At 40.2% G+C, this 22,357-nt stretch overlaps 1 protein-coding gene across 1 annotated transcript in view; it reads left to right on the top strand.

Moving 5' to 3' along the window:
• REPS2 (RALBP1 associated Eps domain containing 2) overlaps window positions 1-22,357 on the top strand; it is a 95,877-nt gene that overhangs the window by 25,237 nt on the left and 48,283 nt on the right. Inside the window, exons 2-8 of the mRNA XM_053970170.1 lie at window positions 8,872-8,995; window positions 11,218-11,366; window positions 12,888-13,011; window positions 15,798-15,895; window positions 17,544-17,682; window positions 19,177-19,240; window positions 21,562-21,704. Coding sequence (XP_053826145.1) covers window positions 8,872-8,995; window positions 11,218-11,366; window positions 12,888-13,011; window positions 15,798-15,895; window positions 17,544-17,682; window positions 19,177-19,240; window positions 21,562-21,704 — 841 coding nt within the window. The remainder of the gene's footprint in view (window positions 1-8,871; window positions 8,996-11,217; window positions 11,367-12,887; window positions 13,012-15,797; window positions 15,896-17,543; window positions 17,683-19,176; window positions 19,241-21,561; window positions 21,705-22,357) is intronic.

The raw sequence follows: 22,357 nt of genomic DNA, 5'->3' as shown, positions 1-22,357 counted from the left end.
CTCTGGTATGCTGCTAAGAGACTGAAATTTAACAAAGGTAGGATAAGGATTCTCTGTATGAATGACAAACTACAAGATTCATATATATGTTTTTGTGCATACTTGGAGAGTCCAGCATTTTAAATGGCCTCAAGTTCCATTATAAAATGTCAGTATTTTCAGTTTTTTTTTTTAGAAAACCCTCATGTTAGGTATTTTAATTCATATCTGAACTGCAACAATGGAGAGACAATTATTCCTTTTGTGAAAAAAGCCTTGGACAGATTGCAAAAATCTTTCCTTTAAAGGTTTGATTTTTTAGGCTGGGTTTCAAGTTATATTTAATTTCAGTTTTGCATATGTACAGACACACAGCCTTTTGAATAGATTTTGAAGTACATTGGATTAACAATGAACTCAAGCTTATAAATGAGTGCTGTATTTTTAAGTCAGTGAAAATGTACTCTGAAGAACAAAATATGCTAACAGATATGCTGCTTGTGTAAAGTATTACTCAAAATAATAAACAACTTTGTTGCCGAAGTAGTCTAAAATGCCCAAACCACAAGGATTTTGCATGGCAAAAGTAGTGTTGTCCTTTAATTTTACCATGATCATCCTGTATTTCCATTCCTAGAGGATACTGGTGCAGCTCCTGTGCAAAACATGGCATTTCCACTTGAGCTAAAAAGCAGCTTCCCATTCACTCTAACTAGCAGTAAGATTTAGATATTATTTTTGTTCAACCTTCAGAAAATTAAAGTGTTAGGAAAAGATGGATATTTTGGTTGGCCTAGTTCCAGCCCTGGCCAAATTTCAGTGTGGATAGTTACATCCTGCCTCCATCAAGCTCTTGCAATGTCAGTTGCTTGTGGGTAAGGAGAGTTCAGGATAGTCTCTGCTCAGTGGACAAGAATTGGAGAGTCTGGGTTCTATTCTGTCATGTCCTGGACTTCTCTGTGTTATATCTCTAGATATGCTCTTGAAAGAGATGAGGTGAGCAGGAAAATGAACAGAAATCCTGGGATGACTAGTGCCTTTACCATATTTGCACTGTATAAAACATACAGTGTTAACCATCTGTAGGATGAGCTTTATGAAACCCATGTCCAAGAGAATTAAATGCTCTTGGCAGGGACTTGCATGAGAAGAAATTTGGATAACCCTTGTGGAAATTTTCTGCATTTTACTTGTTTGGATGGGGCAGTGTGACAGCTCCGTGCTTGCCATTTTACTTGCTCTTACTCCCTTGCTTCCACAGTCGAGATTTGAAAAGCAGATAAAGCATGTATAACTCAATTTTGTTTACTTTGTAAATTTTTATGGATTTTCAGATTTTAACAGTGATTTTTGGCAAGACTGCATGCAGCATTTCAGAGAGTGACCTGCTGAGTATCTGTGTTGCCATATCTAGATACAAACTGATTATCTACAAAGAAAGTGAAGCAGTTCAGTGAATAAATGGATTTATATAAAAAATGTGTAGTGATTGTTGACATCTTTGTGCCAAGTTCTTAAAGCTGGAGTAACCTGTTCTCAGACTTTATTTTTGTGTTCCAAGCATTACTAAAATTTTACTTATACTCCTACACATATTTATTGACATGTGCTGTATTTATCGATCTTGTTAATACGGATTTGATACAGACAGTGATGAAACACAGAACAACTTTAGATCCATGAATGCTGTTCTTGGAGCATTCATTTTCCAAATAGGGAGAAAAAAAAGGCAAGGAGGTTTTGAAAATAATTTGCTTCATCTCTTTCACCTCTGTAGGCTTTTCACACGCTCCTAAAGGTATGTGTTTGGTGAAGGTCGTGCTAGGTTTTCCTATTAAAGACAGAATGAAGTATCAGCAAATGTGTGTAATGACCTCTGACTTAAGGCCCGTAGGCACTGTTATCATGAAACGAATTTACTTGGTTTGGTGATTGTCAGATGTTTCTCAGGAATGGGGCTTCTTAAACTCCCATATGAAACTGATGTGAGATGAAACTATCCAGTGTTTCCACATCACATACAGGTAAATGGTTGAGTAGCCTTTGTGTATTAAAGACCAAAGGTTGAGCATGGGAGATGGCATTTCTTTCAGGTACATTTCAGTGGTTATGAGTATTAGCATGCATCAGCAGCCTTTATTCTCTGGCAGATTTTTTTCTTGTCAACACTCCTTAATAATTGAAATCTTTTACTTATCAGTGCTGACTCACATGTCCTCACAGCTGTATAATTCAGATCAATAGTTTGTGACTTGTGGTATGCTGGCATTACGAGTCTTCCCACTTGAAGAGAAGTACTGCATGATTCACATGCTTGGGTTTCCTTAGGCATCCACAGCTCACTGTTAAACAAGAAAGAGGACTGGACAGACTCTTGTACTGACCAAGTGTGACTGTCCTGCTCCTGTCCTGCTCCTGCTCACAGGCTCTTTAAAGATTGAAACCATTTGTGTTACAGATTGGGGTTATATTTAACCTCTGCTAAGGAAGCAACATTTTCCAGTACATAAAATGGTTCTGCTGTTAAGCTTCATTGTCAGACTTGGTGTTGTTTGAACCTGATTTTTGGTTTATTTCATGCAGTTCTGTTGGTGGTGTTGCGGACAGTGGGCGCTGAACCGTGAGCCTTGTGGTTCTCAGTGTTGGTATAAAATGTTTTGCTTGGAGCTGATAGAAATATATTTCCCTGTTCCCAGAGTGAAGGCTTTCCCCTCAGATATGTAAAGGTGTGATGGAGCATTAGTGCAGGCAGATGTGGATGGTTCTGGGTCATGCCAGGAGGAGAGACTTTAGGGAAACCCTGATGATGCTGTGAGCAGGTTTTTGCCTAACTCAGGGGGTTGCTCTCTGCTGCTTTTAGCACTATGTTTGTTATGTGAAGTTGTGAAACTTTTGCAGTTTATCTGTTGCTTGCCTTGCAATTTAAAATGATGGTGTTCTTAAATGTAAAGTGATGATCATGCAGAACTTAAACAATGAAAATGTATTATAGTTAGCTCTTTAAAAATATACTATGTATGCGGTGTCTTCTATGCCATAAACTAAGCTGTTTTAAATTTTGTTTTAAACATTGGAACCCTGCTTGTTTAAAATAGCTTGATTTTTAGTAAGCATTTCAGGTGATGCTTAAAAACATCCAAAATAGATAGAACATCTGTTTTTAAAAGTCAAGATGACAGAAGAAAATAAATAGTTACAGAAGCACCACTGATATGATGGAGCAGAGGTAATGAACCTAATCCATGGCAGAGCCTCTTCCTATGTACTTCTGGGAATGTAATGCCCCCCAGCATATTCTTAATGCCTTCCCAGTCAGTAATCCTTGATGTGTTGTTTCTTACTTTGCTTTAAATATTGAAGAAACAGATATGTAGCCCTGAGCTCCAAATAGTATTACAAATGTCTGAACAATGATCCATTGAGAGAGAAATACCTGTTTAAGAATGTAGCAAAACTTGTCTGTAATAAGCAGATCAAAGAGTCTGTAAACACAAATTAAAAAAAAAAAAAAAAAGAAAGGGTAAAGAGGGTCAGATGCATGACACAATTTTGAGATAAGCTGTTGATAAGCCACTGCTGCAAATATTTGCCTTTGAAACTATTATAAGTGGCTGGCTGACCCAGAAGGGAACCTGAGGTCACTCTGTGGTTGAGGACTGAGCAGTGGCATCACGGTTGTCCTCGGGAGAGCGCTGGGTGAGGTGTGCATTGGGTAATGGCAAAAACTTTTCAACATTTTTTCTAAAATTGAGAGGCAGTTGATAAACTGGAAAATATTTCTACCTCATTATAGATTGAGCAAAGACAAAAAAAATAGATGTGCATTCTGGGTTGTGCTGAGATGGAAATTGTAGAGACAAAATTTCCTTTGACACAGGAGCCAGTGATGGTCGCCTTGTTTTTCTCTCCGAATGAGGTGACTCATTCAGCTCCCATGTGCTCTTGCAGGATCCCTCATCCCACATGGAGTTGTGAGAGCCTTTGAGCTGGATTTACCCATGAATGACCAGCAGTGACCATCTATGTGGCAGGTATCAGCAGGGTAACAGAGAACAGACAAAAATTGTGTGCCAGCCTGATACAGAGGATGCCACAGAAGCTAAATGAAAGAGCAAAAGCCCCAGATCTACCTTTGCCTTGAGGCTCCAGGATGACCGTTTCAGCCTGGCCATAGGAATAGGGTATAATTATTTCTGATCATACTCCTTTTTCTACTTATTAAAAACAAGCTTCAGCTCTTGGCTTGTATTCAGTTTCTGAAGTTTAGTTCTTGCAATCTAAATTAGACCTGCCCAGTGTGTTTGTGAGGTCAGTGCTCTTGGAGACTGCAGTGGAAACTTGTTTGGAGAGAACTGGAAAAATGTCAGATTGGGCTGGGAAAAGCTGCTTCATATGGGATGTCTTCAAGGAGCAATTATAAAAATAACACTTACTGTCAGCCAATAGAGCAGAGCAGTGAGTGGATAAAAAATACAAAAAACTGCTCTGTGTTCCAGTACCTGAAGATGTAGAGCTTTTCTATTAGAAGTTTGCATGGAGCACAGTGGTTTCAAACAGCATCTCTTCTGAAGAGCTCATGGCTACTTTTCAAATTTTAATGTTTATGAATTGGAGATTTTTTTTTTAATATTTACTAAAAAGTATATATTTTTACAACCCTAGAAAAACTTCTGACCTGTCAGAAGGTGTGCAGGATTATAGATCTTGCTCTTGCTCTCCTTTTTATGGGTGCTTGGTAGAGAATGTGGTGCAATTCCTCTACAGAACAAGTGTGTTAAGGCTACTTGCTGAATACCTATTGTCTACTCAGCAGTGTTCTTGCCTCACAAACCATTGAACAGGGCAATTTTCCATGACTGGAATATTGCTGCAGGCCACCTGATTAGGAGAAAGAATCAGTGAGACCTTCTACGGACAGCTGGAAGTACCCTCATGATCACAGGCCTTCACCACCTTCTTTAACCACTCTGGTATCTTCTGGAAAGACAGCACAACTGGACACACAGACCAGGACAGTCCTGCAGAGCACTGGTGATCACTTTTTGATACAGGTAGTAGAGGAGCTAGCATGAAGAGGTGTAGTGCTACACCTTGTGCTAATGAAGAAAGAAGGGCTGGTTTGGGATGTGAAGGCTGGGGCAGCCTTGGCTGGAGTGACCATGACATGGTAGAGTTGGAGAACCTGTATGGAGGAAACAGGGCAGAAAGTAGGGTCCCAGCCCTGGATTTCAGGAGAGCTAAGTTTGGCCTCTTCAGGGTTCTGCTTGGAGGAATCCCATGGGTTAGGGGTCTAGAAGGTATGGGATGGGTCCAAGTGGTTAAAGTTCAAGCATCACTGCTCCAAAGATGACCAGGGGACTGGAGCATCTCTTAGGAGCAGACTGAGGGGCCAGGACCTGTTTAGCCTGAGGAAGATGGAGAAGGGATTTTATCAATGTATGTAGGTATCTGAAGGGAAGTGTCAAGAGGATGGAGTCAGGCTTCCTGGTGGTGCCTAGCAACAGGACAAGGGACAACAGGCACAAAATAAAACACAGGAAATGCCTTCTGAATGAGGAAAACTTCTTTACTGTGAGAATGGCACATTCTCCTTCTCTGGACATTTTTGGAACCTTCCTGTGTGCAGTCCTGTACAACCAGCTCTAGGTGATCCTGATCTCCTGAGCAAGGAGATTGGACTTGAGGATCTCCAGAGGTCGCTTCCAACTCCAGCCATTCTGTGATTCTATGTGATTTTGGACTAACTCTCTTTATTGTCCTGAGGTTAGATTTGGCAAATAACATCTGTAACCCACCACCATGGAAAATTATTTCCAATACATTCTTGATTACACTTCAGTATTTTGCTATCACTGGAGGATTTCAGTTTTCTGCTGGAGAATTAAAGGAAAAATTGTAATATAAATGGACAGTCAGTTGTTTTGCATTAAAATCCCTTGAAGTACCAAGGCATGCAGGTTGTTTTATTTATATGTGCATCTGTTTAGCAGCGCACAAGCAGAAAATACCAGTTCTTTTCTTGGTGGCTTGCTAAAAAACATGCAGCCCAAACTGACAACAGATTCAAGGATTTAAATGAAAAATTACCATATCACATTCCTATGCAGTGCCTTTAACTTGGATGGACCTTGGGAGATTCCTAATAGTATATCACACAAACTAACTTAATTTCAGAATTGCATATCACTAAGTGTAATCTGCTCATCAAAAAGCTATGTGCACTGACCCTGTGAAAGGTAAAACCAGGAAAAAAAAATAATGCAGTGTTGAGTTTAAGCTGCTGTGAAAATTTGAGCAGGCAGCATGTTCTGAGGATTTACTTTTGGATAAAGGCTAATCTGCTACCAACTTCTGTGGTTGCTGCAGAAGAGGGGCTGCTCTGTTGGCACCTCTGAGCAGGGGTTCTGATGCAGATACTGTGAAATGCTGGCTGGAAGGAACTCAAGACCCTCTCATTTAACTGGACAAGGAACCTGATGCGAGTAAATGCCTGTAGCTGCAGTTAATCTATATAAATACACACAAATAATTTATAATAAATTTGCCTACTCTGTCAGCTTCCATCTTCTGTTCTGGACCATTAACAAATAATTCAGAGTCTGGTTGCACAAATAACAGAAGCTTGTGTCTACAAAATTTATTTCTGTTGATATCATCAAAAAGCAAAATTACAGAGAGGCAGTTTCTGGTTGATTGGCTGTAAGTATGTTTTTGAGGGGTGAGATATCCTTGATAAAAATTTTTAGTCTGCTTGTTCAGAATAAAATATTAATGTTTCCATATGAGGAGTAAGAAGAGCATTTGCAGCATTCAGCAACCTTAATATTTCAAATTATAGAAAATATATGGAAAATGAACTCTTTGGGACGGTAGTAGCATCTCTGTGAAAGTCCCAGCTGCTCAGTATTTCCTTTTTCCAGCAGCCAGCAGGAGGAAACACATCATGGTGACACTGTTGCTCCATGTCAGCAAGCTTAGGCAGGGCAGGAAGTGTGGCCAGGGCAGGAAAAGAGCCCAAGAGGAGAAAAGTCCCTATAAGGTATACCCTGTAGGCACAGCCAGGGACTTTGTGTGCCATTTCTGCCCCACAGCAGGAGCCATGCCAGGCACTGCCCGTGGGTCACGCAGGAGCTGAGCACCCGCTGCCTCCATGGGAGGGCCTGGCTGCCGGTGGGTGCCTAGCTTTTGCCAACTGCCTTGTTCAGTGCTGGCATGTGTTAAACAAACATCTCCATTACAGACCAGAGCTGTGAACCCAGATTGAATTTCAGCTTGGTTGTGACCCTTCTCCATCTGCTTCTCCCCAGGCTGGTGACTGGTGGCTTGGATAAGCTGGTGGCTTCTCATATACCTGCCACAGCAGCATTGTCCCCAGAGCTGCCGGATCCTGGCGTGCCTGGAGGTTTTGCCCATGAGGAGCAGTCTGAAGTGCAGCTCCTGTGCATGTTCTGTGTCCATGGTCCAGTCCAGTCATCTGTACTCCACACCACTGCACCAGGCAGAGCCAGGGCATCCAGGACCAAGGGGAGAACCCTGCGTTGCAGCTCAGAAAGGGTAGCAGGGGTGTGCCCAGTCATCCATCTCCGGTGCATCCCAAGTGCCTTGCTTTCCCACTGGAAAATGAAAGAAGCAAGGCCAGTGATAGAGGGAAGGGCAGAATAAAAAAAGGATGCAATAACAGAGAAGAAAGTAAAGGAAAGAGAATGACAAATGCTTCTGGTTAATTGAAACTGTCCTTATACAGAAACTCAATCTCCCTTTTGATCAAGCAGTAAGAGAAAAAAAACTATTTGATGTGTCTTGTGACCAAGTCTGAAACTTGTAGGAAGAGAAAGTAGCCAGAGCTCATTTGGTCAAAGCAGAGGCCACATACAGAAAAGAAGGGGTTTGCTTGAAAACAATTGTCTCTGATTAGTAAGAATTACCATTCCAAAACATTTGATTTTTTTCAGTAATTTTTTGACCTGACATTTTGCCACTGTGTATATATGTGTATATATACATATAAAAAGAAATCAGAAAAAATAGACTTTTCATTTGTGCTGTTTGCTTATATGCATTTTAATACTTTCTGTCAGGCTGTTGTAGCTTGGGAGCCAATCCAGAGACATGGCTTTCCAGAAGCAACACTTGCCCATGGAGAACTGTCACAGAGGCGGCAACTTGCCAGCCAGTAGACATTGCTAATGTCGGTGTATTTTCAGGAAAATAATTTGAGATTTCCTATTATGTATGGGGCAAATGGAGTTTTGTTCTAACCCCAGTGCTTGTCTGAGGTTTATTTGTGAACATCTGGTAGCTCCAGGCATGGGAGAATTTGTGCCTATGCTTAAAATCTGCTGATACTTGCTGTTTAGGCATTGTCTGAACATGGTGCTCTTTCCTTCATGAAAAGTGGCAGAGTGAAGCAAATAATGAAGTATACACAGAATTTAAACTTCAGTGCTGAGACCATGTTAATTTTTCACACAAAAAAATTTGTTCAAGTGGTGTGCTGGGGTCTTTTGTTATGTTTATGTACCAGTTATGGTAATTATCTGAACTCTTGTTGTTAGGGCTAATATTATATATAATTTTCCTGGTGGAAATGTTTTACTGGACAGTGTACTTAAGAACTTTTAGTTTCTCCTGCTGCTAAATCTTACATAGTATGAAAACCCATCACTTGTTTTAGGATAGCAGTGTTAACCAGCAGTGCCTCTGAAAAGCATAACAGCTACCAACCTGTCTCTCACGTACTAATGCTCTGAGTTGAAACAAATACATGTAGTAGAAAGCTTCAAATACAACAAGCATTTTGTGTTTTTAAAATTCTTTCTTTGTTTATGTGGAGATGTTGACATCTGGAAGAGCAAAATGCATTTAACTGACAATGTGTCTCTTCTCTCTCAGATTACAGAAGTTTGTGGAGCCAAGCGTGTGGGTTATTTTGGTCCTGCTCAATTTTACATTGCTTTGAAGTTAATTGCGGCAGCACAGTCAGGGTTCCCAGTACGGATTGAGAGCATTAAGAATGGTAAGTAGCAAATTTTGCTTGCAGTGCTATGTACTTGTTTCTCCCTTTCTTTAATGCTTGTCAACTCTCCATGGTAAACTCTTTCTCCTTACATTTCTATGAACAATTTTAAGGAGCAGAGAAAGAGTGGAAGGTAATGTTACATGCTCCAGGTGAGTGGTGGAAAATTGCAGAGAATTACAGATATGGGAGATCTGAGATGACATCTCCCTCTGGAAAAGGCATTACAAAGGAGCAGCAGGAATGACAGATGATCAGTGTGGAAGATGCATTTCTCTCTCACCTTCAGCCTCTAATCTTGTCAGCTGTCCAGAGTGAGAGCTGATAGCTGTTTTGGGTGGAGGCGCATTGTGGGAGACATGGGCAGGTCAGGGAGTCTCTCTGTGCAGGGCAAATTGTAACACTCGCCTGCTTTAGCAAATAATCCTACTGAAAGAAATGGGTAGTGGTGATAAAATCATAGTGCTTACTGTGAATAGGTGTGAAAATGTATATTAGATATATTTTAAAACAGTTTTATTCTTCCCAATGAATTGACAGTAATATAAAATGTACCATTTTTGTTGGAGAAGAAAGCTTCTTGAAATAGTCTTATCTAACCCAAGCTATGAAGAGAGAAAGCAGGTCCCTTTCAGCTGTGAAACCTTGATAGCAACTTGGAAGGGGCTCAGTGTTCTTGCTTCAGTGATGCACACTCTGCCTCAGCAGGGCTCAGGCTTCAAAACACATGGCTTTTTGCTTGAGCTGGAACAGGTTGGAACCCTTATTTTCTGTATCCTGGGTGGACCTTGAAGTCATGCCCTGAGGCTGTGCTTGCACCATCCCACTGGAGGAGCAATGCAACCAGCTGCAGGATCAGAGAGAAGGCTGGAAAGGCAGCACCTACTCACAACTCTGCGGTCAGGTCGCTGCTCTCAGCACAGCTTCTTCTCTGCTGTCCCTGATAAGGGCAATGAAATGTCAAATCCATGTGTGTTGCAAGGCACAGGGAGGGGATTCCCAGGTCTGCCCCATGCCAGGGAGGGAAGGCTAGAATGCAAGTACATGATGACCTGTGTGAGCTGAGCTCCTGTGGTGCAGAGCTCCTGGCCAAGTGTAGGGCATCAGATGCAGCTGGCACAGTTCAGTTCAGTGCCTTGCTGGAATAGGAGCTTGAACCAAGGGTGAAGAGGAGTGGCCTGGATTTGTCTGTCAGTTTTCCTTACAAACAGCTTGTGCACTCTCTCTTGCATTGCTGTCCTTTTAAAGATGTTAATTAAAAAAAAAAAAAACACCAAAAAAACCCAAACAACAGAAAACTCTCAACAAATTAAATTAGAAACCTGGACTGGGATTTACTCTGTATGTTTTACAAATCCAGCATATGCAAATAATCCACAAATTTGAGTGAAAACAGGTACTTGCAGTCCTTGTATTGATATACTGCTTACTTACTGTTTCAATAAAATTTTAATAAAACTTTTTCCAGTGCTAATTACATTTTCTTTTGAAAATATGAGTGCCTTTAGAGTGAAGTGAGTAACGTGTACCAAATTCCAATTTATTTATTTTTCTCATGGTTGTAACTGTAGGTGTAAAAGATTACAGAGTTGATGGATGAATAACTTTACTTGGTGTTGAGCATTCTGTTAATTTTGATAGCATTGATCTTTTAGGGTGACTGTGCACAAACATAAATGGTGTTTCTGCAAAATAATTGGGAATTGTCTTAAAGAGTGAAAAAGTGTCAGTCTCTTGCTCAGCACAGCAGATGCAACGTGGGACCTTTTGACACAGCTGTCTTTCTAGGCCTTGGTGTGATCTCTGAACCCTAACTTTTTTGATTTGTTCCTTTTATGATGGCAGTATTGAGGATACTCTGATCCTCCTGATTGATTAATTTATCTGTCCCACAGTTTCTGTGGGAAACTATTCTTTTCATTACAGGAAAGGTTTTGAAGGCAGGAAATGAGTTTGCTGCTTGCTTTAATAACATGCACAAGGCTTATTTCTTTCTCTTTGCATGGAGAGATTATATATTAAGCTAGTGAATGTAGCTTTGTGTAACATTCACATTTTTATTAAGACATAAAACAATCAAAGGAGTCCCACACTTTAAAATGTTACAAAATATAACTATCAGTCTTTTATAGATAAATTTTCATTGGTTTTAAAAGATGATACTGCTTAAAGTGCTTCTTATGTTCTGTAGTCTCAATTGAATTTTCTCTCTCTTAATACAGAATTGCCTCTACCACGATTTATGGCGCTGAAAAATGACACTGAAGTACGTTATGGGACTGCAGCAGAATTCCATGGAGTTAAATTTCAGGTTCCACATGCAACTTTAGAAAAAAATTCCTACAAAAGAACAGATGAAGGGGACAAACAGGTAACAGCCTTGTCTCCTTCAGGCCAACATGTCATTATGGATCCTCCTTTTGGGTCCAGCCCTGTAAATGATTACACTCACAGGGGCTTACTCAATTTTCCAGTACTCTACAGGAGATGAACTCCTGATGTGCAAATAATCCCCATCATGCCGGTGTTCTAGTTTTGATGCATTCCAGTTGCTTCCCTGAAGAAAATTCTCTATATGATCTTGTATAAAGCTGTCAGCCCTGTAATATTCTGTGTAAGTTCTTTCAGTGTTTTCCTCCTACTTAATCCAACACTGTTTCTTGGAGAGGAAGTGTGAGAAGCAGCAAATAGAAATCTGTGTGTGAAAGAGAGCAGGAAAGTGCTGTCATGGCCAGTATGGTAATGGTCCTTAGTCACTCTAGAAATATTCAATTGGAGACGAGGTGTTCAATCATGAGCCACTATTTTTGGGTGGGGTAAGGACCCCAAGTTTTCTTTCATTTTTTTATCTCCCCAAGGGAATAGTCCAGAAGATGCCTGCTTTTCTTTTTTCCTGAGTGAAACGTTGTCCCATCATCTGTTGTTCTGAGATGCTAGTTTAATGAAGCATCCAAGGGACATTCATATTACCTGTATTTAGGAGAGTAAAGAGCACTTGTTCAGATACGAGAAGCTTCACAGTGCTGCATAATTTTCCTAAAAACTGATTTGCATAATTTTCCCCAGGCTTAACACCTTCTCCTCTGGTACTGTATCAGGTCATGTTCTAAATGCCTGGTGGAAGCACTTTTACCTTCCCAAAACATGTGCCCACATTTATCATGGGGTGCACTGCCATCAGTAACGGCGTTCCCAGCCTGAGGTCAGCCAGCAGGAGTGAGCTGATCACAAGATGCACAGGTGGAATAGCAGGATCAGGAAGAAGAGCATGTATGCCTGTCTTCTGTGTACTGACACCCAAGCAGAACACTGCCCTCAAACCCCTGGCTCCATCTGGATTATCTGTGTTGTGTTATATTTTCCTCTTTTTTCAGTAAAACCTTTCAGGCTTACATTCTTTTCTCAAGCAATCTCAGTAAATCAAAGGAAAGAGGAAGCGTTAGGATAATTACCCAGTGAGACTTAAAAATCCACAGTGTTTAAAATACTGATCCAGATATGAATTTTAATTTTTTGTACATTTTTTTTAATATGAAAAATGATATCCCACAAAGAATGCACTCACGCTATGTAAATTCAAAGCTATCCACCCACACTGAGCCTTCTACATATACTACTTCAGACATCTTTGGAAGTAAAATACATGGAGCTGACCATTGTAAAGCTTTGTTATAGCACTGCCATGCTTTATCCCTCAAAGGCTCAGTACCAAAGCCTGTCTTGTCTGTTTTAAGCCTTTTCTTGGAAATAAAGGGCCTGAGCATGCTGCAGTAGTTTCTTCTTGTTTGTCCATCATATTGTATGCACTTGGACCACTTTGCAGCATTACTTGGTTGTTTCTTACAATTTTGGTCTCAGACTTGTGTTTTGTGTTGGTGTGTTTTTGAAATAGGAGCCCAAGTCTCCTCCGATGTCTCCAATTTGCTCACCTCCTGCTTCTCCATCTACTTACCAGAGAATACCCCTAAGTTATGGATATGGTAAAGCAAGAAGTGGGCTGGAACAGCAGCATGGAGGTAGGATAAAAATGGCAATGCACATTGTATTCAAATATATTTTCTTTTTTTTTCCCTTTATGAGAAGTATCCAAATTCTAAATGCCAGTGACAGTCAGCCTAATGATTTTAAAATTCAGTTAGACTCATGTTTTGAAAAATTATTTGATCAGTATATTTTGACTGTTCAATCCTGTCTTCCTATTCACTTTCTATTAAATTAGATTTATGTCTGACTGCTCACAAATGCTAATACCTAATCTCTGACAAGGCTCTGCAATATACCCCAGTGGCAGAGAGCCTGCAAGGATTGTCAGAGTGCATGATGGTTTTGGTTTCATTAGAGGGCAAGAAAAGCCTGCTCCCGATTTCAGTAGATGCATATTAATTTTCAGATTGGAAGTGAACCATCATTTGCAGGAACAGATAATATAATCTGTGCTTTTGTAACAGAAATAATAATAGGATGAGAGTATAGAAGCAGTCCCACAGTGTAACTTCAGCAATTCAGACAAAAACTAGCCACTATGTAGGTTATTCTGTCTCTCATTCTGGTGCCATTAGAGTAGGTGGGAAAACGTTCAGATTTTAATAAGATGCTAATGGAGCAGAAACCATTTTAACTATGGCTTTACAGGTTCCTCTTAATGGTAAAGCATCTGTGCTCTGGTAATTGCAACATATGGTGACCAAGTTGGTGGCAATAGGAGGCATTGGTGTATACCATCATGCCTCCTACTTTACATTAGTGTGTTTGTAGTGAGTGAAGATTGAAGCATGCTAGTCCTTCACCTTTTGTCCTTATTTACAAATAAGTGACAAAAGAGTTATTCAACATGTTGAAACTCAGTACAGCTGTGATAAGAATGTGTTTGACACTATAAAGTGGCCTCCACCTGAAAATTGTACCAGTACTGAGTCACAGGCATTCCCCTGCTGTGTAGGTAAACTGCAGCTTGTTCAGAGGTGGGATTAATTCTGAAAGAAGCACACTAGTGCAGTTGCTTTCTGGTACAATGCATGTTCTGCCCCAGTGAAGAAGAGTGGCAAAGAGCCCGTGCTGTGGAGAGTTGGGCAGGGGGTGTCTGTCAGGACTGGCTGACCATGTACCTGTTGAGTGCTCTGCTCTTTTCTGGCACTCTGTCCCAGATCTGTCAGTGCTGTGCGGGAGTATTTTGGGTTTGGGTTTTTTTTTTTTTCCTTCTAAATTTGTTTGCAAATGTAACTTCTGTGAAATTTCTCATGGACTCAGCAGCTATGCAAAGTGACCAGGGACAGCAGCATCCAGTCCAGCTGTCAACATCTTCCAAAATTAATTATTTAACTGCTCAAATTTCTAAGGGAATAAAATCTTAGAGGTGCAGAACAATGGCTATTTTTCAGAAAGCAATTTTTCCTGTTTTCCAGAAAAGGAATCACTCCTATTTTAATCCCACTGGGGATACTTCAGCCGAGTGTATTCTCAATGGCAGTGAGCAGTTAACATTTTATGACCTATGCTGTACCAAATGCCAGTCCTAATGCAGGACCTGCTGGTTCTTCCTGGCCTTTAAGATTAAGACCATTCCAGTTTCCTGAAGAGCACTCCAAAGGGCAGCTGTGTGTACTGCGTGTGGAGGAGGTTCTTGTGCCCTGCCCTGGGCTGGGCTGTAGTGCAGATCTGACCCTGAAACTAGACAGGATGTCTTCAGGGACAGCGCTTTGCACTGCAACCACGACTGTGTACATTTTATAGTTCTGAAAGTTTTTCATGCTAGCAAGCATGTAGCCATGAGGCTTCATGCTTAAATCTCCCCTCTGAGGGCATCTAAATGTTTCTCACCTTTCACCTTCCTTCCTTTTTTTTTTTTTTTTTTTTTTTAATCTGAAATTAGCAGTGAGTTGTACAGGAATAAAAATAGATAACAGTACAGGATAAGACCCCTTAGGAAAACAAGGGGGTTAGGGGCATAATTTTTAAGCTCTTCGTGAGATCAAAAATTATAAGATTTCTTGGACTCCTTTTTCATCATGAGTCTTTAAGGTTCTGAGTATCTAATGTAGACTTTGTAATGGTAAATTTTAAATAGGCTGGCGGCAGTTCTCAGCTGTGTAAGGGTTTGCAAGTGAGTTGCCTTTTTGTTTGCATGCTTTCCCTATTTTTAAAACATTGTTCCTAAATGTGTTGTTGTGTCACTGCTTACTATATTTGCTGCAGTGGAGCCTAAGTGACTTATTTTAGCAAAAGAAGAAGAAATTTTTACTTTTCTTCACTAACTTTACTCCAAATAGCACAAAGTGGTGAATCGTGTATTTTGATTTTCAACAGAAATTAGGGAAGGGAGAGGAAGAGTATATGGAGAAGTAATGGTTTGCTATTTTATAGCATTGTCAAAGCATATTTTTTATAGACCAAATGAATTATTTCTTCTTACTTAAAATAGTTACTGTGCTAAATGTGGTTATAAGTATATAAAATGTATAAATGCATGGGCAGGCTGTATAAATGTATATTTAAACATGATGAACAGTGATTTCTGTTGTCTAGCAGTATATAAGTGACAGTGTCTCAGTAATGTCTGAAGGAGAATGGTGCAATGAGAAAGACAAGTATGTGGCTGGAGTTTTGTTGCATAAGACAAAATGAACTTTGATACTATGATACTGGGTTCACTTGGTAGATGCTTGACCAAATGGACTTTGATGCTCAGATACAATGTTCACAAGCTACATTCTTGATCTCGTGGTATTTAATTATTTCCTTTAGCTTAGCAGTATTTTTTTATTATCCTGATGTTTATATATTTAATTTTAAATATTTATTGTAGCTCCTTATGAAGTCAGACACTCTACTCACCAGCAGGATGGACCATCTTCTGGGAATTATGGAACCAAATCTGCACTCACCTGTTCAACTCCTAACAGGGTAATGAACTGTATATTTTTCTTTAGTAGTACTACTAACTAAACAATAGAGAAATTTTTAAAAAAGGCAGAAAGTTCTCACTTTGAAAATGAAAAGTGGTGTTTTTATACTAGAGACTGAAGTGTGCTTTTTTTGGTATATGAGGGAAAAAAGCTGATGGGATGGAGAAATTAGAATAAACAATCAAATTAATTAAATCGCTAAAGGTAAATCAAGGTAAAACGTTTTCATTGAAAGTACATGAGATTTCACAGAGATTCCTTCTTCATTTAGATTGCTATCTGTAACACATGCACAGTATTTATGGCTAACTTTCTGCATATTTTGGTTTTTCACCCCAGTTGGTTAAATTGCACCTTAAAGAGAATATATTAATTTCTGGGCATTTGTTTTTATGAAAATGGGTCTTATATTTTCCTGCTGGTTGCGAAAGCAGATCTTTCCTGTGTTCCAGTATGCCTGCTGTGCATTTATTATGCAAACAATTAGTTTGCCCTAAGGAAGGGCAAAGTTCTCTTAAGCAAGAGATTTTCCTAAATAAGTAAGACTCAGAGACTCTACCTTTTCCTGAGTGCCTAGCACCTCACACCCACAAAAAAATGTCACCTAAGCCTCCAAAAGAGATCTACAGGTAGTGTCACATGATTTGTGCCAACTTGAAATGAAATTGGGTGCATTTGTGTAGCACTTTGAAATGAAAATTAATTTGCAGGTGTATGATGTTGCCTGTTTCAGGGATCTTTTGATGTATTTCAGAACTGGTGTTTTGCATTTGATTCTTGGGAAATAGACAGGTATGTCAGAGAAAGGGTTTCACAGCTGATTGTTGTTCATTCTTACCCTCCCTTTTTTAGACTGTTATTATGCAGGCTTAAATATTGAATACTCATTTATTCCATTTTAACAAAGACACCAGCTGTACTGGCAACCTTCTTGTAGATACCTCCATCCAACCTGCAAAAGGTACAGGCCTCTCTTAAAAAAGTTAATCTGAGAGCAAAGATAGAGCAAAGAAATAATTGGATTGAATACCCTTCTCCAGAATATTCCTTTACCCAAAGGTAGATTTTTGCTTAAACTTTGGGAAGTGATAGAAATTTGAGGGGGTCTCTAGGGGCTTGTGTGTCTCCCGAACTTAGCATAATGAGTGCTGAGTTACTGGGGTGAGCACAGGGTCCAGAAGTGAAATATTTCCATAGTTACAGCACCATTCCTAGATGAAATATGTAGTTTGATAGCGAAGATAAATTTTCATGCACAAAGCTGCATAAATGCAGCTTTAGGGGCTTTACTGGTTCCATCCATTTGAGGTGTACAGTGTGCAGTTCAGGGTTGTAATGCATGGCAGAAAAAAAGGACCCCCAAAATGAATCTAGAGGTAATAAAATATGACTTGGACTTTTAGTGGTCAGCAGTAGCCAGATTTCCTTTGGCCATTGGTCATGTAAAGCTTTCTTTAATTGCAGGGGTAAAGGTTTGTAATAATAGCCTCAGCTTTCACAGGTAAGTAGTGGGATGGTGATCGGTGTGGCCATTTCTGCTTCTCGTCTTCTGAAAATCTGTCTGTGCTACATAGAAGAGTGTGAGTCTGGTTTCTTGAGGTTCCCAGTGCCCTCCCTGTGGCTGGTGCCAGTGTCCCTCCCTTCAGTCTCTTTCAGTGGAGCGGGAGCAGCAGGACAGCAGCACCCAGTACTCAGATGACCCTTGGAGGATAACGGAGGAGCAGCGAGATTACTACATTAACCAGTTCAGGTCCCTGCAGCCCGACCTCAACGCCTTCATTTCAGGTAATTTTTACCAAACACTGTGCACATTGAATAGGGGGACCAGGCTGGGAGGTGAAAAGTGTAAGTAAATAAATTATTTTTTGTCTCTGGCAGTGCATTTTTAAGAGTTGATTATGTTTTCTTTTTAAAGGCAGACTATTCAAATCAATATTGTGACCCTTACATTTTCTCCTAAATGTCCTGATTTTAGAAAAGTGGTTACATCTAAGGGAGAAGTGTTGACAATTTGTTAAAAATTAAAATTAACTCTCTTCATTTGATGTGCTGTATTTGTGGATCACACCTGCAGTGTATATTGAGTTGAAAAACCCCTGAGGGTTGTGCTGGCTTATCCAGCAGAATTGTGGCAGTGTCCATGTGATGACAGTGAAGCATGCAGTTAACTGCCATGGGAGGTCAAGCCTGAGGGTTTATGGTTCTAGAGGACTGAGATTTTGACCTCTAGGTAATTAGGAAACAATCCTGGAGAGCACACACATGATTGAAGTATTGTTAAGAGCATACTGAGATGGCCCTGATCATACTCAGATTTCCATCCTGAATAGAAGAAGGTCCAGACTTGGCCATGTACAGACAGCTGGTTTGGCAAGGAATATGTTACAGGTTTTAAACTGAGGCAGTTGTAATGAGCCTTGTCACTGGGGTTCAGGAGGCTTTGATGCAACCAAAAGTTTAAAGAAATGACCTGCTGCTAACTGAAATTATTGCTTCAGCAGTTCTTCAACTCAGTTAAGTCTCCTTCATGCAGTTTGCTTCAAAGAACAAATGGTTGTTCAGTGTTGGTTCTTTCCCCAATGGCTGCCCAAGGGGAAGAGGATTATTGTCCCAGAAGTCTGTGCTTTGTTTCCTTATGATTTGTAAGCGTGTACCCAGGAAGAGCTTCCAGGGTACCCCTGACAGCCTGTGCATATGAGATGGTGAAGAAGTGTGTTTGTTAACTTAGAAATATGAGAAGGGCTGCTATGGCAGAGTGAGTGAGGATGCCTGCAGTAGGACAGGAGCTGTGTGCTAGCTGAATCTTCTGCAGTTTCTTTTTTATTTTTTTTTTTTTTTCCCTGTGTAAAATTTTCACTGCAGGGAAAAGTTATGGTTGAAGCAGCACACTGGGAGAGCAGTGCAGATGTCAAAGCACCATACTGCTGTGCACATGACTTCTGGGTGAACAGGGCCATTTGTGTCTGTTATTTAATCATTGGTGACATACTTGTTATGCAGGTTAGAGTTACTAGTACTAAAGTAGGTTTCCCTTTATTTATTTTTCCCATATGGAGGGAATGGAGAAATGAGGTCAACAGCTCTGTCTGACTTTCTCTGTCAATTACTCAGAAGGAGACAAATGGTCCAGCATCTATAGTAGCATCCGATTAATCTGAGCACCTCTCAGACATAAATTAATTGTCTGCTTCTAGCATGGCAGTCCTGATAAAAGGAGAATTTGGAGAATTAATTGGAGAATTAATTTCCAGTGGTTGATGAGGCATGCTTTCCCAACAGGTTCCGTAGCAAAGAATTTCTTCACAAAATCGAAGCTGCCCATCCCAGAACTTTCTCACATCTGGTGAGTACTGTAATATTTTTGGGGATGCCTATCACATTTTTTTAAAAAACACTTAATTCAAGAGTCCTTGTTAAATTTTAAAAGTGTCTTCAATTATAATTATTGCTCTTCTCTCCAGAATCACTTTGAGGCCCAAGCAGCAAGGGAGGTCATTGGTCTTCCTGACACACTTGTTTTCTGGAGAGATGTTCACCTACTCAGCAGGACTGGGAAGGTTTGAACCACAACGTAGCTGAGAGCTGTTCTTAAGTGTATTGTAAGCAGCATCATTAGCTCAAAGAACTGGCATTTTTCATGAAATGACACAGAGGAGAAGCACCTCTGGAATGTTTTAGATGTGTTGTTGGTTTTATGTTTCTGTCTCTGTTCTGTCAGAGGAGGCCTAATTAAACAACTACATAATTCATTAGTGCTTTTCTAATGAACCAGTGCTCTTACTTTTAATGAGCTTATTGCGAAACAATTGTGGATGGAACTGTACGTGATAAAATTTGACAAGGATTCTATTATATTTTCATCAACAACATGGTGCTTTGTAATTTGTTGTCATCGTTGCATGTCTGATAGGAGGAACAAACAGTTTTAAACACGGATCAGAAATGCTGATAGTGATTTTGTTTTTATATATGCTTTTATGAAGAGAGATGAGAAGAAAAGCTTGCAAGAGCCTAAACATCTGTCAGGGTCAAAGGATACGTCTGGAATCTTTTCAAAGCGGATTGTCAGTTGTGAAAATAAAAAAAAAAATAACTGAAGAAACGTAGTGCTGGGGGAAGTGAATATTGGAATTTAAATTTAAGATTATTTAAAAAGAATGGATTAACCTAATATGTTAGCAAATCAGGTTTTTTTTCTATTGCTGACACAAGTTGTTCTCTGTGCAGAGTTTCAAGAAAAGTATTCCTTTCTAGTAGGTGCTTGTAATTTTGTGGCATTGTGATTTATCAGGTTGTGTTGCTGTGTTAAACACATGGGATGTTTCAGTCCTTGTCACTATAACCTCAACAGTTTGAGAAATGCTTGTTACTTTCAAACAGTAAGAAATTGTATGTTTATTTTAGACCATGTGCCCAAGATAAAATATTACTCAATTTTTGCAAAGAGTTAATTTATAAAATTGAATTCTTGAATTTCTGAAGTTTAGTTTTTGTGAAGTGTGCTAGAATTGGAGAGAAACGCTTAGTAAGAAGTTAACAATATTTAAGCTTGTCAAGAGCATTAATTTTACTCTTTTTTAAAAGTTAGTCAATGGTGCTGAGTAACCATTGCTAAAGTCCATATTTAACTTTTTCTGCTTCAAATGTTTTAAGATCCTGCACGGATTAGCCAAAGTGCTTCCTAATATTGGAAGGTTAATTTCATCCTTGGAACAATGTGCAGTTAATTGCTGCTCAGATGGCCAACTACATCCTGGGCTGCATCAAAAGAGATGTGACCAGCAGGGCAAGGGAAGGATTCTGCACCTCTGATCTGCTCTGGCAAGGACCCCATCTGGAGTGCTGCATCCAGCTCTGGGCTCCCCAGCATGAGAAGAACATGAAGCTGTTGGAACAAGTCCAGAGAATGTCCACCAAATTGTTCACAGAGCTGGAACACCTCTCTTACGAAAACAGGCTGAGAGACTTGGAGCTGTTCAGCCTGAAGAAACTGGTCTGGGAGGTCTTCTAGCTGCTTTCCAGTACCTAGCGGGGTCCACAAGAGAGCTGGAGAGGGACTTTTCACAAGGGCATGCAGTGATAGGACAAGGGGAAAGGGCTGTAAGCTACAGGAGGGCAGGTTTAGATTAGATATTAGGAAGGACTTCTTTACTATAAGGGTCATGAGGCCTTAGAACAGATTGCCTAGAGAGGTTGTGGACTTCCCATCCCTGGAAGTGTTCCTGGCCAGGCTGGATGGGGTAACCTGGTCTAGTGGAAGGCTCCCTGTCCATGGCAGGGGAGTTGGAATTAGATCTGGAATAATCTAATGGAATTGGTTGGAATGGTCTTTGAGGTCTCTTCTAATCCAAACCACCCTATGATTCTATAAGTATAGGTTATATGTTTCACATTCTAATATCCACATACCATCATATTCAATGGCATGATGTATTAAAGAAATGTACTGAAAAAGAAAAAAGTGGTAAGTCAGTTTCAGAAAATCAGCTTGCTTCATCTTCCCGGAGACAAATGTGCAAGTCAGGATCAAGTGTACATGGCAGAGATGCTTGTCTTGTGTTAAAACATCCCTTCTCAAAGTTGCATTTTTGTCTCCTTTGTGATGGCACACATATGTTTCCCTGAGGTAACACCTTGGAAAACATGTGCCTGTTTTATCCACAGGGAGCTGAGTGATGTGGATTGTGATGGGGCGCTGACACTCCCGGAGTTTTGTGCCGCTTTCCACCTTGTGGTTGCAAGGAAGAATGGTTACCAGCTGCCTGAGACATTGCCAGAGACACTGCTGCCCGAGTACCTTCAAACAGGTAAAGCTCCTATGGCAAGTCATGTCCCTGCAGTCATCTTAGAAATCCAACGTGTGTGTAAGACAGGTTCACTTTCCATCCTGGAATGGGCTTCTATGCTGTGTAATGATTCTCCAGCTGCATTTAAGGCATGTGTTTTTAATTGTGCTTCTGAGGTGATTGCTGAAGAAGTAATATACCAAAGCATAGAGACAGGGATGCAAAGTGGAACAGTTTCCTGCCTCTTAATGTCTGCCCCTTTGCTCCATTGTGTTTCAGGTGTCAGGACAGAGTGCCTGTAAAGCAAAGGGAGCCCAGTAATGGCTTTAAACTGAAAGAGGACAGGTTTATGTTAGATTTTAGGAAGAGATTGTATACTGTAAGGGCAGTGAGTCACTTGAACAGGTTGCCCAGAGCAGCTGTGGCTGCTCCACCCCTGAAAGTGTTCAAGGCCAGGTTGGATAAGGCCTAGAGCAGCCTGGTCTAGTGGAAGGTGTCCCTGCCCATGGTAAGGGAGGTTGGAACTAGATAATCTTTAAAATCTCTCCCAATTCAAACCATTCTGTGAATCTATGATACAGCTTTTAATTATTTTGATGATTTTTCCTTAAAGTAGCTATCTATTGAAAATTTGTTAAAAATGATACTGGACTGCATTAGAACTTAATATCCTA

The sequence above is a fragment of the Vidua macroura genome, chromosome 2 (assembly GCF_024509145.1).
Source record: "Vidua macroura isolate BioBank_ID:100142 chromosome 2, ASM2450914v1, whole genome shotgun sequence".
In the NCBI taxonomy this organism is placed as follows: Eukaryota; Metazoa; Chordata; class Aves; order Passeriformes; family Viduidae; genus Vidua; species Vidua macroura.
This window is presented reverse-complemented; position numbering and strand designations above follow the sequence as displayed.